This window comes from Notolepis coatsorum (assembly GCF_963971535.1).
Source record: "Notolepis coatsorum genome assembly, chromosome: 1".
Taxonomy (NCBI): Eukaryota; Metazoa; Chordata; class Actinopteri; order Aulopiformes; family Paralepididae; genus Notolepis; species Notolepis coatsorum.
Window position 1 is genome coordinate 219045878 of NC_140165.1, and position 12533 is coordinate 219058410.

Genomic DNA, 12533 nt, shown 5'->3' on the forward strand with positions numbered 1-12533 from the left:
AATAAAAAAATATATATAAAATGGTGAGAGAGGAAGGAGTTCATGGGTTGAAAGCAAACCATTGGTCAATTGCCCCCAAATACAGTACCCCCAAATACGACTTTATAAACCCATGCAGAACCTTTCAATAGTTATTATTATAACTTATTGCGTGCGTTCTGCTTCTGATTGCTGTTAGAACAGTTAGATGCTGGCTGCCCAGGCCGTACGCATATAACGCATATTTACAACCTCTCCTCTCTTCTCTGTATAGATGTAGCAGTACTGTCTATCTGTATGTCATGTATGTTATGATGAATTGAAAATGGGGGACCCTGATGTAAACAAGACTAAAGTCTTTCTCTGGTCTGCATCTCCTTAACAATTGTGTGTATTGAGCTGTACTGTATTGTACCAATTCTGCAATCTGTTAATACAATGTTCAATCAATCAAAACTCTGCTCCACACCTAAAGTTCTGAGCGCACTCAGAGTTTTAGCCACGGACATTTCAGAGAGAGATGACCGGTGACGGATCCGGTATTTCCGGTATTTTCAGAAGCATATGGATCAGCGGCATATATATATATCAGTATACAGTCGTTCAGTATTGACGAAGCCTACTTTGCTGGAACGATTTATTTCACACTATACAGTACGTATAAGTACAAGTATAAGTCTTTATTTGTCATCAGATTAACACACACACACATGCGATGAGCGACCCACAGGAACACACACACATGCACTGAGTCGTGAGACGTGTGTGTGTCATTTTGAGATCGCAAAACGCTTCCTGTTGAATATATCAGACGGGGATCAGATGGCGAAACTCTGCTGTTTTACACCCGCCTCATTCGCCTTATAAGGAGATGGTGGGTGTGTCTGTATGCAAATTAATTTTGCGCGAACGCGCTTTTGAGTTTAAGAATGAGTGGGATTCATCATGCAAATCTTCTGGGTACGCACAGATTTCGACATTAAGAACGGCTTGATGAATGTGGCGGTGGCTTTTCTTATTGGTCTCTTAACAGACAGGTAAGCAAGAATATAAGAAAAATAATAAGAGTATTGTTGAATGAGGCCCATTGAGTTGCTGTTTGATGGTGAATCAGACTAAGTTTCACCCTCCGTAGGGAGGTCAATTTCCTTAGCCAAGTTAGGGCCTACATTAACAAAATACTCATTAAACTCATTAACAATTTCCTCTATACCTTGAATAAATGAATTGTGAATGACCTCACTCACAAGTACAGCGGTACCAAGAGGATGTGTGTGTGTGTCTAGGTTTCATTCTGTGTCAGTCAGTGGATGTTTTTGCGCCTCCATTCATACTCTGTAATCAAGCTTGTGAGGAGGAAGTGATGGCATCTCGGCAGGAAGCTAGCGAGCGCTCCTCGCTCTGCAACCGTTGCGGTTGGCTGCTGCAGTCACTCGGACGCTCGCTAGTGCCGTCACCTGCTAACCACCTACAACCTCACACACGCATTCACGTACGAACACACGCACGGGTGGGTTTTTTCCGCACATAACATAATTTCTCAATATCTGAAATGATTACGAGGTCTTAAACATAGACACACACACACTCTCTCTCACTCTCACACACGTAACCACACACACATGCAACCACACACAGGAACTGGTTGGCCTGTAGGGATGTCATTTGGCAGAGGCTTGACATCCGATCTCTTGGTTTCAATGCACCCAGCAGGCCTTTTTACGTCAGCATCGTGTTCAGAAGGTGAAGGGAAAAGGCTGTCAAAATGACTGTCCTCGTAAAATTACCGGTACATTTTAATTACATTTTTAATTGTTCCATTCTTGGTAATGCACGGTTCCATAAAAGAAAAACATATTTAAGGAGCAAGGAGAAGAAAAATCATATTTTGACTGCCCCTTACTCAATTACACATATTTAATCAACCCTTACAATAATATGAGGAAAAAAAGAAAAATAGTCTCAACGCTATTGCTCCTCAACTTCATAAAGACTAATTTGAACCAATTCAGTGGCATGCAGCCCACTGCACCTATGGGCTGGACTGGGCTGAAAACAAATGTCTATGCATGCAGTGTTATCCGTCACCTGGTTAAGAGGGAGAGAGAGAGGTTGAGGCTACAGGGAGCGATGAAGTAGTCATGACACCCAGTCAAATGATGACACAAGCCTCCGCTCACTACTCCCTTACTGCTCGCTGTCTGACCTCATTTAGTGATCGGATGGCTTCATTCTCACTCCCTGTCGGCTGGCTCAGCCTCTAATCAGCCACATCCTGTTTGGGGCTACAGTCCATGTTGTCACCTGAAACACTGGCTGAAGTCCCTGGAGGAACCGTGTCACACACTTGGATGAGGCACAGGCTCCTGAGACCAGGTCGCAGCACCAGACTTTCATCAGCACATGGGTAGTGCTGTTTTCATTCATGAAATAAGCACATCTCGTGGTACGGTCTCTTTAGAGTCTACCCCCCCCCCCCCCCCCCCCCATTTGTGATGTAAGCTACATCACTAGTTTATTTTTATATGTATGTTGCCTTTAGGAATTATTTTCATTAGCGCACTGCAGAATTTACAGGAAGGTGAAATCAATCCCAGTGAAACAATTTACAAAACTATACGTAACGTATGTAATGGTAACATATGTCAAATACAACAGACAAGGTTCTGAGATTATGAAATGAGAGAATAAACAAAATTATGCTTTTGATCTCTTTTAAATGTATTTCTTGAAGTGAAGGGAGCTGAAAACGAATTGTGAACCAACTTTGCTGTCTTTTGAGGGGACCTGTTCTCTCCTCTTTTTGTACCCACCCTCTAGCGGCCACAGTTTTCATCTTAGGAGGCTGAAAGTTGGCATGGAGTGTGTGTGTGTGTGTGTGTGTGTGTGTGTGTACACATACACGGTCGCAACTACCGTAGTCTCCAGGTTGAAATGCACACCCTGATGTCAGCGCTTCAGAGCAACTACTGTAGTGACTTTTCAAATGCAACAGGACAGAACTCGCCCAACTTAACAACTTGTACGTTAATTACAACAGGACAGCTTTCATAAACGCTGGTGGTCGTTGGTACAAACAGCACCCCAGTGGTAGAATGACCGGGCTGGAAGGCACCACTCTTTCTTCTACACTAGAGTAAGCGTCGGGAACTGGAGACTACTGTATTGCGGATTCATGCTTGTCACTCATTAAGTCAGTTCTTCGATGTGTTCTCAGTATTTTAATGTGATTGTGTAGTATTTCTCCTCCTTGTTGCAATGTTACAGTGGCTCAGGAGGTAGAGCAGTCACCTGGTAATCGGAAGGTACCCCGGTTAGATTCCAGCTCCTCATGGCAGCGTGGCGAAGTGTCGTTGAGCCAGACGCTTAACCCCTAACAGCTCCCGTTGAGCAGGTTGGCACCTTGCATGGTCGCCTCTGCCATCGGTGTGTGAAGTTGTGCTTTGGATAAAAGTTCTATATAAATGCAGTCCATTTACCATTTGTTTTGTGCCTCTCCAGGATAATAGAATGCCAGGGTTTGCCTTTGATAAGTGGACAGAACTGCGACGCCTACGCCACGGTCTCACTCGTCGGCCCTGCCAGGTAAATCTCTTGCCAGTCTTTCTGAAGCACACAGTGAGCTTGTAGTGCCAGTCTGTTGGTGCATATTTGCTGCAGGGCATGTTCTGTTATTCTGCGTATTAGTATTATTATTTTTCTCCCGTTTCTGTCTTGTGTTGCTGCCCTTGTTAAAGATTCAGTACAATGAAAATCGTGTTTTTCAATGTCATTGCATTTTAATTTTTTAATTTTTTTTAATGGTATGTTGATGTAACATAATATGTAGTGATGTAACAAGATACTATAGTGGTAGTCATACTGGTGTCTGTAAGAGTAGGTAAATGTTCTAAAGCCCTTTGATCACTATCCTCTGGATATCAACAGAATCAAGAGCATTTCAGATAACCAATGTGCTTCCTTGAAGATATTGCATAATGTACTCGGGTTACTCTGATTGGCCCATCAGTCACATCTAGCTGAGTGGTGTAAGGACAACGCTGTGCTCAGAGAGGCTGCACGAAAACAAATCAACTGAAGCATCTGAAGCTGAAAATAAATTATATGCATGAGATTAACATCCCACAATAAGCAAAAACATTTTAATTTAATTTTTTTTATAAATGTTTTTATTTTCAATTTTCAACATAGAACAAGACATCAAATTTATTTATAAGGCCCGACAACAGGTCTTCTTTAAACAAGTCAAGAAGAAAACATAACAATAAGTCAAGAACAGAACAAGAACACCATAAGGTCCAAACATTTTTAGATAAATGCAAAAAATTTAAATTAAAAATTAAAGAATGCAAGCACTCCCAGACATACCCCACGCGAAGGTAAGGAAAAACTCACTAAAACCTAACAATAGGGGAAAAAAGCTCCACAGGCAGTGTGGAGGAGAGAAACCTTAGAAGGGCCATTCAAGGGGGGATCTTCCTTCTTAGATGTTGGAGATAGTAGTGTTGCAGACGGACAGTTGGTAAGCATGCACTCATGTGTGTAGTGAAACACAGATGAGTGCATGCAATAGCAACTGAACATTTTGAAAGATTAAAGATAAAGCAAATGGCGATAGCAACTGAACATTTTGAAAGATTAAAGATAGAGCTGATAGCGGATCTATTTGAGGCACAGGGGCGGCGCAAAGAGGGTCACGTCCTCCCCGTCTTAGTCACGGGACATTCAACACTCCGGTCATTGCTCAGGGACAGCCGGAGACAGGGAGATAGGGGGCGGCGCAGAGAGGGTCGCGAACTCCCCGACATCATCGCGGGACGTCCGGCACTCCGGTCACCACTACGAGACCTCCGGAGACAGGGGGGCACGCAGAGGGGGTCGCAACCTCCCGGCCTTCATCACGGGATGTCCGACACTCCGGTCAGCACTCCAGGACAGCAAGTCATAGGGGGACAGGGAGACAGGACAGGCGTTAGACAGCTCATGTGATTGTAGTGGGCGGACATAGCAATAGATACAAGTGGTAAGCATATATGTGAATGGAGTAGATATATGAAGTAAGCATATTATGTGAATAGAATAGAAGTACTTAACCCAGCAATGAAACCGCGTTGACTGTTAATCTGTTAACAGTCTGTTAATGCTGTTAATCAGTTGACAGGAACACGGACAGACGATGGTAAATAACTGATCCAAGGCCTCGGAGGTGCATGTAGAGCAGTCGCTACAATCTTGGCCAAGACCCCGAGGCATCATCACCTTAGTCAGCGCCAGGAGACGGGCACTCAGAGAGATGGGGGAGGGAGGGGAGGGGGGAGGGAAGGGGGGGAGGGGGGAAGAGTTAGAGAGTTCCCATGTTTGTGGTGCTGCAAAAGAGCAGACATGTAGTACCCTGTAGTACCCCGTAGTGCCATGTAATACCCTGTAGTGCCCTGTTGTACCCTGTAGTGCCATGTAGTACCCGGTAGTGCCCTGTAGTACCATGTAGTACCATGTAGTACCCCGTAGTGCCATGTAGTACCATGCAGTACCCCGTAGTACCATGCAGCACCCTGTACCATAACTAAACTAGACAGATTAATCTAAAGGTCAGTCCCCGACCAGGTGAGATCAGGGTAGGTTGAAGGAGAGAGAGAAAAGATGAGTCTTAAGCAGGGATTTAAAAGCTTCGACAGAGCAGGCGCACCTGATGACGGCAGGTAATTTGTTCCACAGGTAAAAATGGATGGTAAAATGGATCCCAATATGTCCCCACTTTGCTTTAAATGCAAGATGGAGATTGGAAACCACGTCCACTGTTTTTGGACCCGTGTAAAGCTTCAGAGCTATTGGTCCGACATCGTAGAGGAACTATCTGACATATTTCACAATTTCACAATACAATACCATTAACAATAATAATGACACTAACAACAGTAATAACAGCACAAGACAGGCAAACAAGAAAGTAAAACAATAAAAATTAAATAAGAAAATGAAAATAAAATAAATAAATAATATAATAAATGTGGCTCATGTGCGTGCATTATCTTGCATGCTATATATATGTGTGTTCTACCTACTCATATGTGCGTGCGCCTTACCTATGTATATGTTTTATGTGTGAGTGCATATGTGTGGTGTGAACGTGTGCATGTGACAGTGTATTCCCTTGGCAACAATGCCAGTACAGTCAGACAAAACATGGCAGCAGTGGTCCGTTGGGAGGTTACTGGTAATGGGGAAATCCGGCGAGTACAGTGGTGGATAGCGCAGGTCCAATATGTGACAGATGGGGGGTCCCAGATTTCATAAAAAGTGTCCAACTTGGAATGCAGCATGCACGTAATATACTCTCAGGGAATGCATTCCATTATGATATTGTGCCATGACCTCTTTGATGGGGCCTCATCCTTGATCCAAAACAATAGGATGTTCTTTCTAGCAGCAAATGTCAACAAATTGAACAGTCTCTTATGTTTGAAATTGGCAATATGAAAATCTGGGAGGCCCAGCAAAAGGCAGAGGGGATCCTGCTCGATGGGGGTGTGAAATATGTCCGATAGTTCCTCTACGATGTCGGACCAATAGCTCTGAAGCTTTACACGGGTCCAAAAACAGTGGACGTGGTTTCCAATCTCTATCTTGCATTTAAAGCAAAGTGGGGACGTATTGGGATCCATTTTACCATCCATTTTTAAGGGCGGGTGTAATATGAATGCGGTGCAAGATTCTAACTTGGATAGCCTTGGTGCGGTTGCACACAGAGATTTTTTTTGCGTAGGTCCATGCATCCTGCCAGTCTGCATCTGCGATTTCTATGTCCCAAGTCTTTTTCCCAGGACTGTTTAGTAACATAGGAAGATAAAGATTAATTAAGGTTCAGAGTACTATAGAAGATAGATATTTGTTTTTTGGGGATCTGCAAGGAGAGGGCTTTCTCCACCTGCGAGGTGGAGATGTCAGTTAAAAGTGAGGTGTCCTTGGTGATAAACTGCCTAATTTGTAGGTATCTAAAAAATTCCGCTTTCAATAGGCCATACCACTGCTGCAGCTGTGCAAAGGACATTAGGGTCTGGCCATCAAACGGGTGGCCAAGATCAGTTATGCCCTGCTTATGCCAGGTCTTGAAGCCGCAGCCAATTCGGTCTGGCTTAAAGTCAGGATTGCCTACGATCGGGGTAAGAGGAGAGGTCAGCTTGGCTTGGCCCTCCACCTTACGAACAGTCTTCCAGGCCTTGACGGAACATAGTGTGATGGGGTTGGAGCACATTTTCCTAACAGACTTAAAGTCTTTGATAAATAGTAGGTTCCATAGGGGGGACTTAGATTGCGAGGATTCAATGTCCAGCCAGATAGACAGTGGGTCTGATCTGAACCAGCCAACCAGTACCCTAAGGTGTGCTACTAGCTGGTAATGTCTAATATTAGGTAGGTCTAGACCCCCATCCTCACCATCCATCTGTAATTTGGCCATTTTCAGACGCGGTTTCTTCCCATTCCAAATGAATGAGCTTAGCCAGCTTTCTAGCACCTTGATAACCTTGTTTGTCAGCAGTACTAGGATCATTTGGAGAGGGTACAACAGTCTGGGGAGTACGTTCATCTTGACGAGGGCTATCCTACCCAGCCAGGAGATCGGTAAAGGGGCCCATCTAACTAAGTCTGCCCTTATGGTGTCTAAAAGGGGGGGAAAGTTGGCCTTAAGCAATGTATCATAGGTGGGTGTCACAAATACTCCTAGGTAAACAAAGCCGGAGGGCGACCAGCGAAATGGGAAGGGCTCAGGCAGTATCGGAATGGATTTGAGTGTCCCAAGTGGCATTGCTTCGGATTTGGAAAAGTTAATTTTGTAACCTGAGAAGGTTCCAAATGTGGAAATCATGCGGGTTAGACATGGAATTGAAGAGTCGGGTTTAGATATAAAGATCAGCACGTCGTCCCCGTAAAGAGTGATTTTGTGCTCCCTCTCGCCCACTCTAATACCTGAGATCTCGGCTGACTGCCTTACGGCCTGTGCGAGTGGTTCTATGGCCATGTCAAATAGTAAAGGGCTAAGAGGATCCCCCTGGGGGTTCCCCCGTTGTAGGGGAAAGTTGTTAGACCTAAGTCCGTTAGTCAGGACCGCCGACATCCGCGAGTTGTAAAGAACCTTGACCCAGTCAATAAAAGTGTCTCCTAAGCCAAATTCAGCGAGGGTTAGAAATAAATACGGCCATTCTACACGGTCGAATGCCTTCTCTGCGTCGAGAGACGGAACCACCGCGGGTGGTCTGTCTCACGAGTCATTTGGATGATATTGAGGAGCCGTCTCATGTTGTCGGTAGAGTTCCTACCCTTAATAAAACCGGTCTGATCTTCGTTAATAATAAAAGGGAGTACTTTTTCCAGGCGCATGGACAGGATCTTGGAAAGCAACTTTTGGTCCGAATTAAGTAAGGCTATAGGCCTATATGAGGCACACTTTTCAGGGCATTTACCCTTCTTAAGGAGAAGGCAAATATTAGCTTCCCGTAGGGACTGGGGTAGTATCCCCACCTCAGCGGAGTGATTAAGCATTGCCAGCAGGCGATCCAAAAGAATATGACCGAATTCCTTATAAAACTCTCATCCGAAACCGTACGGGCCCGGAGCCTTACCAGATGGCATAGCCTTAAAGGCCAACTTGCAGGTTAAACCCTACTCTGCAATTATGGGTAGTTTACATCATTGGTATCTAATTTAATTATTTATTTTCCATTTGACGCCGGAAATTTCACTCAAATGGTTAAAAAGGTGCACGCACGAATAACATGCACAAGCAAATCTAAAAGCTTATCAGACGCTAGCACGGCCGTGACGTCACTTCAGGAAACGTATGCCTTATGCCCGTCCGGGTCATAGTACTACTGGATATATGGCGCTGGCTAACGTTAGCATTATGTCTACTGTCGTGAACCATTTTAGATCGGGGCATGTAGAGGAGTTTGGGGAACGAGTAAAATCATGTGCAGGTCCTCTTCTCAGACCTGTGTGGCACTGCACACGCATCATGCAAGCTACACGTCGCTGCATGTTGATCAATGGTGGCCCACTCGGTGCATCACAGTCAGTGACTGTGATTCACCGAGTGGGCTACTATTGTGCTAACAACGTGCTGCGGCGTCTGGCTTGTTGGCCGGCATGAGTGCCCGATTTGGGGTGGTTCTCTCCTCTTTGTGTGCCTTTGTCCTCGCGGGTGTTCTGCCGGGGAGCTTGTGGACGCGACAATAGTGGTGGTTGTAGGGTGTTTGAGCTTGTAGCGTTAGTTAGCTCATAGCTATCGTGTACCACTAGCGTTATGGGCTCGAGCACCTTATGGCTGCTGCTGTTGTCGTGTCCATGGGCTCCCTGGCAGGGTACTTGTGGGGACGGGGGTGTACAGCGAGGAGAGAACCATTTTGGTTCGGGCGTTCATGCCGGCTAGCGAGCTGGACGTCGGGATATGTTGTTAGCACAATAGCTACCAAGCTAAGCTATGTTAGCTTCTAACGGTGTATACACAATGTGTACAACGACACAATGATTTACATTATTACAAATATGGTAACGTGGTTGTGGCTTTTACAAATAGTGGTTAGCTTTAGAGATGGATGGCTATGATCACGGAGCAATAGTGTTGTTAAGTGAAACGGATACATTTTCATTCGGCTAGTAGTAGCAAGGCTCTCTGCCTGCTGTAACAAGTAACAAGAAGGCTCCTTGCTTCCAGTTCCTGCCACTTCTGCCTGTGACTCCCAGAGCTCAGTCACCTGTTGTGACGACATCATTTCGATTACACGCGCACGTTATGAACCATTGATTAAAATATCCATGTGAGTGGTGATTGTGTTGGGCAGACAAAATGTTTGATAAAAACGCTAAAACTGGGTCAATTTCAATACTTTTTTTTCCTTCTTCATGAAAGTCACCGTTGGCCTAGTCCACATTGTTTATTGAACAAAAATACAACATGCAAGTTGGCCTTTAAGGGCGCCCAGAGCTTCTTCCTTCGTAATTGGGGCGTTGAGGAGCAAGTTCTGATCTTTCGATACTTTAGGGAGGTGTAATTCAGCGAAGAAAGCCTGCATGTCAGAGAGCACCGTCGGGTCGTTCGGTCCTATAGAGTTGGTCATAGAAAGAGGCAAACTCTTTATTAATAGTTTTGGTGTCAAAGGACCTGACCCCGTTGGAGTCCGAGATTGAGGCTATTACTTGGGTGTCAGCCCTTTTTTTTGCCAAGTTAGCCAGGCACCTACCAGGCTTGTCACCATATTCGTACATTCTCTGTCACTTTCTTTTCTGAATCTTGTGTTATTGATAAAGAACAGGGTGACTGTTGCTGTTATTGTTATTTACAGTTATGATCGCATAAGAAATATGCATAATGCTTCACATAGTCCCATCTACAACTCGAAAGTCTTCAATTATGTATATGAATACACCTCACATTTCCATTATATTGTCCAGGAGAAAAACATGTTCTGTGATCCCAGCTGATGGTCCAGCTGACGGAACAGGTTCAAGGCTTATTGTGTTTTGTCATCAGCCGGTTGGCCGCCGGCGGTCGAGGCCCAGATGGCCCGCAGGGAAGCCTTTGCTTCCATAAACAATAACAAACTCCTGCAGAGCTTAGTAGGACTTTTAGCCTCTATTGTATTTTTGTGCCACTCTGGATGTGTGTATGATTTTTTTCCTGGTGGGAGTTGTGCGTACATAACACTCGTACCACAATTTAAAATACAAATAAAACCCATAAGAATGCAATGTACACAGAGTGGTATTTACGTGGAAGAGTTGCTATAGAGGTGGGTACATATGCAGGGTTCCTGCGGGGTCTTAAAAACTTTTAAAAAGGTCTTGAATGTGATTTTGATAGGTCTTAAAAATGTATTGGATTAGGAAGTTACTTCTATGTTGCAATAACGAAAGGTTATCCTATAACCTAGTTATATGAATACTGGCTGAGCGTCTCGCTCTTCGCCATTATGAGATATCTCTTATCTCCTAGCACATAATCTGCTCACGAAACAACAAATGCACTCACATGCACGTGACCAGGCCACGCCCCTGCGTCCCACTATATGATGCCGGACATGGTCACACTACACCTTCCTCAGAAAGATTTCCAACACTGAAAACTAGGGATGCACCGAAGATTCTGCTACCGAAAATTATCGGCCGAAAATGGTTAAAAAGGCTCTTTCGGCTTTCGGCCGAAAGCACCGAAAATATATGACCGAAAGTCAAACCAGGCCATCAGGCTGCTAAACGAACAATGAACACTACACAACAACAACCATCAAACGCACATAGCACACACATCCACACGCACACACTCACTTTAAACAAACACACTGTAGCACCCACTCCACACACTTTATAGCACACACCCACTTTAAACAAACACACTGTAGCACCCACTCCCCACACTTTATATTTATTGATGAAGGATTGCACTACAACTCGTACACCTTACTCTAAATTGTACCTCATCCCATTTCTGCTTTGCACTATATAGTACGGTACATTAGTACACTGCATAGTATTGTATATTATATGGTAACTCAGTTACGTCTATTCTGCATCGAACATTGTACATATGTCTATACTGAACACTGTGACCTCATTTTCTACTTCTAAATTACATGCTATACTATGTTATTTGATACTATCTTGTCTAGCACAGTCTCTGGAGCATAACAGTAAGAAGCATTTTGTATGAAAGTATTCTGTACTTCTGTATGACTACTATTAAAGAAACTTGAAACTTGAAATAACGTGTTGTTGTGATGACGTCATCAAAACGCGACTACAGACATACCGGTAGCATCATAGATATCTATGGTAGCATGCGCAACATGTAACGTGAGCAGCTTGGCAGCTCTTCCTGCATTCTACAGCCTGTGACAACTAACTCCTCTTGGGAGTAGGGATGCCCCCCGAAACCCGGTTCTAAACTAAATTAGAAAAAACCGGAGTATTGATCAGCTCCGACGTTAACGGTACTGCTATCAGTAGTCTAGGAGCGGATTAGCTACGGCGCTAACGGTGTACCATCCACCTGCGACGCAACGGTGGCAGCAACAGTGGACACTGAGTAATGTTAACGTTATGACGAGTTCATACTACACAACACAAGTGTTTAATTAGCAGCAATCCGTTGTTGAAAATGTATCGTTAAACCGAAAATGGAAATGCGAGGACAGGAAGTCGTCATCAATCGTTGTAGTCTTTTAGTCTTAACAGTCTGGAATTAATGTATGCATTCAAAAGTGCTGAATAAATGTTTTATGGGCCCATAATAGTGATTATTAATATTATTTAAGTTAAGTTTAGCCTTAATCATGTCTTTTGCCATAATCAGGTAGCTAAAAAAAAAAAAAACACATATATATATATTTATATTAATCATTTTCGGCCTTTCGGCATTCGGTTTTCGGCCAACTGTTTCCTATTTTCGTTATCGGTTTTGGCCAAGAATTTCCCATTCGGTGCATCCCTACTGAAAACCCATCCAAGGGACCTCAGGGCGCTTAGAGCGAGACGCTCAGCCAGTATTCATATAACTAGGTTAT

The 12533-nt window shown here is 44.1% G+C and overlaps 1 protein-coding gene across 1 annotated transcript in view; it reads left to right on the forward strand.

Moving 5' to 3' along the window:
- The window catches only part of rasa2 (RAS p21 protein activator 2), a 196659-nt gene that overhangs the window by 78819 nt on the left and 105307 nt on the right, over positions 1-12533 (forward strand). Inside the window, exon 6 of the mRNA XM_084332855.1 lies at positions 3481-3564. Coding sequence (XP_084188981.1) covers positions 3481-3564 — 84 coding nt within the window. The remainder of the gene's footprint in view (positions 1-3480; positions 3565-12533) is intronic.